Source organism: Triticum dicoccoides, chromosome 3B (assembly GCF_002162155.2).
Source record: "Triticum dicoccoides isolate Atlit2015 ecotype Zavitan chromosome 3B, WEW_v2.0, whole genome shotgun sequence".
NCBI classification, from domain to species: domain Eukaryota; kingdom Viridiplantae; phylum Streptophyta; class Magnoliopsida; order Poales; family Poaceae; genus Triticum; species Triticum dicoccoides.
The window spans coordinates 115,617,969-115,623,831 of record NC_041385.1 but is presented as its reverse complement, the minus strand read 5'-3'; the positions used below and the strand labels follow the sequence as shown (position 1 = coordinate 115,623,831).

The 5,863-nt window shown below is 47.6% G+C and overlaps 1 protein-coding gene across 1 annotated transcript; it reads right to left on the bottom strand.

Moving 5' to 3' along the window:
- Positions 1-4,471: 4,471 nt before the first annotated feature.
- LOC119274201 lies at positions 4,472-5,152 on the bottom strand. Its single transcript, XM_037554860.1, has one exon. It carries the CDS (start codon positions 5,150-5,152, stop codon positions 4,472-4,474), a length of 681 nt encoding a protein of 226 aa, XP_037410757.1.
- Positions 5,153-5,863: the final 711 nt, after the last annotated feature.

Here is a 5,863-nt window from a genome sequence, read left to right as displayed (position 1 = left end):
GAAGGCGTGGATGAGGATGAGGAAGACGACGAGGAAGGCATGGACGAGGATGAGGAGGACGACGAGGAAGGCATGGACGAGGATGAGGAGGATGAGGAGGAAGGCGTGGACGAGGATGAGGACGACGACGAGGAAGGCGTGGACGAGGATGACGAGGACGACGAGGAAGGCGTGGACGAGGATGATGAGGATGACGAGGAAGGAGTGGACGAGGATGACGAGGACGACGAGGAAGGCGTGGACGAGGAAGACGAGGCGGGGTTCTATCTCGGTGAGTCGGCCTTGATAGCAGAGCAGACCGCTATCCTGGAGTCCATCCAAGATGAGGTGTATGTGGAGTCCAACCGGCGCTTCCTCCGGGAAGAACAGGCAAAGAACGATGTTCTCTTCGATGAGCTGGATGTGGAGCAGGAGGCGGAGGCCAACGACGTCGATGTCAGAATGGAGATAGTGGACATCTCCGACGACGGGGAGTAGTGTAGTTTTGTTGGTAGATGTTTGCTTTTCCATGGTTTTTATGCTTTCCATGTCTTGTATGACTGTAAAGGTTGAACAATGTCAAGCAATCATCGATGTCAGAATGGAGACAGTTTCATTTCCATGTCAAGCAATCATGTTTTGTTCTTAAGTAGTAGTACTACCCCGTCACAAAATAAATGTGTCAACTTTGTTGTAACTTTGTTGTACTGGTTAGAACAAGGTTGAGCCAATTAATTTGTGACAGAAGGTGTATGTTTTATTACAAATTGCAGTTTCCAGTAGCATATTTGGGTCGGAAGGCGTATGTTTTATTACACTATATTGTTTTATTATAGATTGCAGTTTCAAGTAGTACAAAATAAATGTCTCAACTGGGGCACATATTTTATTCTAGAGATTTCAGTGTGGTTAGATTTGAATATGGTTTCAACATGGTTATATTCTAGAGAGGCATTCAACAACATGCGCAAAAAAGCCACATATGTGCTTCTGAGAAGCACCGTCTTGCATGGTTTTGCCGCAAGATGGGATTTGACATTTACGCAGGACATTCTGGGTTTTATAAGTGTAGAAAGAATTGTTTTTCACTTATATGATGTGTGGCAGAGGCCGAAATTATGAAATAGGTGCCAGGTGGTCCCTAATGTCTGCTTAATGTATCATCTATACACTCCACAGTTACAAGCACGATCGTCGTTCTTGTCGAGGCATGGAGGTGAAGGATGGAGCCTTTGCCTCGGTGATAGTCACGTCTCATGTTAAGAAGGAAGCAAATCTTCAGACCCGATACGTCGGAAGCTGGCTGTAAGGCACACTCCAGCCTCTGCATTTTCGATGACGTCACACTTAGTGCCTCTATGTCGGGTGGATGTAATGATCGATTTGCTGATATTTTTGTTGTCAGCAACTTTCTTAACATGTTACGCACGACAGGGGTACGGTTTTACCCGACGTAGAGGCACGCACGTAACGAACAGGAGGCACGGACGTGATTCTAATGGAGGTACAAACGCAAAATGATCGTGATGCAAGGATGTGAAGGTGTGCCTCTGCTTTAAAGAAGCTATCATTCACACGTTTTCATTGCGGGGGGCATGGACTATGAGCTGCATGTGTTTTCGAAGAATGTCACGTAAAACGACTTGAAGCCAAGTTACGCACGGTCCCCTTGGTTTCAGAGGTACATAGGCACATAAGTGCCTATGTGGTGCACTGGAAATAAACTTGTGCAAAAGACATGTAAACTGCAAGCAAACTACAAGGTTAGCTACGCCACAAGCAAACCTAAATTTATAACAAGAAAACGGCAGTCTTGAGAGAAAGCAAATCTAACGAGAAATCTAGAATGGCGTGAGCAATCTTCTAGATACTTTTGTTGGCCGGGACCACCTGCTTCAGTAGGCGTAGTCGCTACAGGACCTAGCACGTTTCTTGGTCTGCTTCTTGTCGAGTTTTGCCCGGCGAAGCCCTTCCTAGATGATGGTGAGGCGGCTCCATATCTCGTACGCAGCGTAAGCGTCCTTTGCCGCGTACCTGATGTGCCCCATGCGCGCCCAGCGCTACTTCTCTGCGTTGGTGAGCTCTACGTCGTGGACAAGGATGCCTGAGGCGTCCCCAAGGGAGTCCAAAGGCTTGGTAGCTGTAGGCACCCTCCATTCTTTCTGGATGTCGATGAAGTGGGTGATCTCCAGTCCGACACGGCCGAGCATCTCTATGTCGCCGTCGATGGAGAAGCCAACAAGCGTGTACCTGGGGTTGGCGAGGAAGTTGTCGAACCTGGTGCAGTTCTTGTCGGCGGCGCTCAGTTGAAAGAGTAGCACCGGATGATCCTTGCCGACGGAGAGCTGGACGAGGGCTGGTTTCTGATCTTGGCCAACATCGTTGGTGTACTCCACATCAACTCCGACGATCTTGTGGCGCTTGAATTCGAGGTGTCGCTCGTACTGTTCGATGATGGTGGCCGCCTTGTGCAACTCATTGGTGTGGATCACTTGTAACTTGGTGTTGCCGTGGGCCTGCACCTCGAATTCCTTGGTGAATCCCATGGCCTGGAGTAGTTTGTTCTCCTGCAACCTGGTATTTCATGGGGAACAGTGAGTGGGAGCGCAATGGCGATTTCTGTTGTTTGTGGGAGACAAGTCCGTAGCGGAAGTGTAAATTTAAGGGCGGGGAAGCGGCAAAGGAGTGCACGATCTCACCGTCGATGCGGTTGTGCACATCATGGGTTCTGGATCGTGGTTTTTCTTTATAAAAAATAAAAATAAAACCAGCAGTTATGTTTTTAAGAACCATCGTATCTCCAGCAAGTCGTGGAGATGATAGCTGTCTTGCGTGGTTTGCTATCAAATGTTAACTTTTACAGTTTATCTAGTGAGGCATGCAGGGGTAGTATGTAGAGGCACAAGTCTCTGACCAAGAGAAGCATGATTGAAGTGGCTGGTTTAACTCTCAGACACATAGGCGTGGTACATTCATTGGGAGTGGCAAATGTTTTCTTCATACATTAGCTGGGAGGAGCAGTGCTGTGTTTCTTTAGAGGCACTGTTGTGTGTCCGTGTTGCAACAGACGCTACCAGATGGACAGAAAGAATGAGAAGCAACAAGAGGCATGGACATGCAGCTGCAAGAAGCGCTCATACAACAAGAGGCGCAACAAGAGGCACATATACGATGCTACGTGATTGCACAGATGTCAATTCATGCTATGGTGCGACGTGAGGCACGAGCACGAACAAATAGCCGTGCACTCAACTACATACGCAAAAAACCACATATGTGTTTCTGAGAAGTACCGGCCTCCGTGGTTTTACCACAAGGTGGGATTCGACATTTATCCAGGGCATTCCGGATTTTACAAGTGCAGAGAATCATTTTTCACTTATATGTTCTGTGGCAGAGGCACGACTATTACTTGTGTGACAAAGGAATGTATGTGGAATGTACATGATGTGAGGATTGACAATAGGCGTCCGTTACTATTTATCCGGAATGTTTTTCAGTTAAATTTGAGAGGCATGAATGTGTTGACGGAACAGGCACGGTTATGTCCGAAATAGTTGCAAGGTCGTCCCTAAGGTGTCCTATACGCTTCACAGTTACAAGCACGATCGTTGTACTTGTCAAGGCACGAAGGTGTAGGATGGAGCCTATGCCTCTGCGATAGTCACGTCCCATATTAAGAACGAAGCAAATCTTCATAGACCCGATACGTCGGAAGCTGGCCGTAAGGCACGGACGTGATTCTAAGGGAGGTACAGACGCGAAGGATCGTGATGCAAGCACATGAAGGTGTGCCTCTGTTTTCAAGAAGCTTTCATTAGCACGTTTTCATTGCGGGGGCCATGGCCTATGAGTTCCATGTGTCTTCGAAGGCATTCGGCCTCATTAACGGACCTGAAGCCAATTTACGCACAGTCCCCATAGGAGTGGGGGCACAGAAGTGCCTCCGTGGGCGTTTTAAGTAGTTGGTGTTATTGACGGACAACCGTGCCTCTGTAGTGTTCTTCTTTGAGGGTCACGAGCGTAAGCAATGTTTTGCAAGGAGAATAAACACCTAACTACCTCTGTATTCAAAATGTTTTTCTAAAGTGTTGCATACGAACTATTTTTAATATTGTGTGTGCAATGGTTTGTTAGAACATTGTGCACTGTTTTAGTAGCATTTTGTGATTGTTGTCCCTGCATTTCAACACTGCATCCACAAAGGTACTAGTGCATGTGCGTTATGCTAATCGTATAGCATCTGTACTGTGTATATATTTTTTAGTTCACGCCAATATATTCTAATAATAGAAAACTCCAACATTGCATTGGAAATAAACTTGTTCAGAACATATGTAAACTGGAAGCAAACTATAGGGTTAACTATGACACAAGCAAATCTAAATTTAGAACAAGCAAATGGTAGTCTTGAGAGAAAGCAAATCTAACGAGAAATCTAGAATGGCATGAGCAATCTTCTAGATACTTTTCTTGGTCGGGACCACCTGCTTCAGTAGTCGTAGTCACCCCAGGACCTTGCGCGCTTCCTGGACTGCTCCTTCTCGAGTTTTGCCCGGCGGAGCCCTTCTTGGATAGTGGTGAGGCGGCTCCATATCTCGTACGTAGTGTAAGCATCTTTTGCCGCGTACTCGATGTGCCTCATGGTTAGGGGCATGCGCGCCCAGCGTTGGTGCTCCGCGTTGGTGATCTTCTTCTTCATGTCCTTGTAGTAGTCGTGGACAAGGATGCCTGAGACATCGCCAAGGGAGTCCAGAGGCTTGGTAGCTGTAGGCACCCTCCATTCCTTCTGGATGTCGACGAAGTGGGCGATCTCTAGTCCGACGCGGCCGAGCATCTCTATGTCGCTGTCGATGGAGAAGCCAGAAAACGTGTACCTTGGGTCGGCGAGGAAGTTGTCGAACCTGGTGCAGTTCTTGTCAGCGGCGCTCAGTTGAAAGAGCAGCAACGAATGATCCTTGCCAACGGAGAGCTGGACGAGGGCTGGTTTCTGATCTTGGCCAATGTCGTTGGTGTATTCCACATCAACTCCGACGATCTTGTGGCGCTCGAATTCAAGGTGTCGCTCGTACTGCTCGATGATCGTGGCCGCCTTGTGCAACTCGTTGGTGTGGATCACTTGCAACTGGGTGTTGCCGTGGGCCTGCACCTCGAATTCCTTGGTGAATCCCATGGCCTGGAGCAGTTCGTCCTCCTGCAACCTGGTATTTTGTGGGGAACAATGAGTGGGAGCGCAATGGCGCTTTATTTTGTTTGTGGAAGACAAGTCCGCAGCGGAAGTCTAAATTTAAGGGCGGGGAAGCGGCAAAGGAGTGCACGATCTCACTGTCGATGCGGTTGTGCACATCGTGGGTTCTGGATCGTGGTTTCGTCTCCCTGACGGTGCGGTTGTGCACATCCTGGGTTTTTGATTGTGGTTTTTCTTTATAAAAAATTAAAACAAAATCAGCAGTTATGTTTTTAACAACCGTCGAATCTCCAGCAAGTCGGGGAGATGATCGTTGTCTTGCGTAGTTTGCTGTCAAATGTAAACATTTACAGTTTATCTCATGCGCAATTCTCTGACCAAGAGAAGCATGCTTGAAGTGGCTGGTTTAACTCTCAGACACACGGGCGTGGTACATTCACTGGTCATGGCAATTGTTTTCAGTGATACATTCAGTTTGCTGTCAAATGTTAACTTTTTGCACTCTCGTTGTATAAGTGATGTGCTTTATCAGAGGCACTGTTGCGTGTCTGTGTTGCAACTTACGCTACGAGCTGGGCAGAAAGAACGAGAAGCAACGAGGGGCGTGGACATGCAGCTGCAAGAAGCACTTATACAACAAGATGCGTAGCTAGAGGCACATATACGATGCTACGTGAGGCACGGAGATGAAGTTAC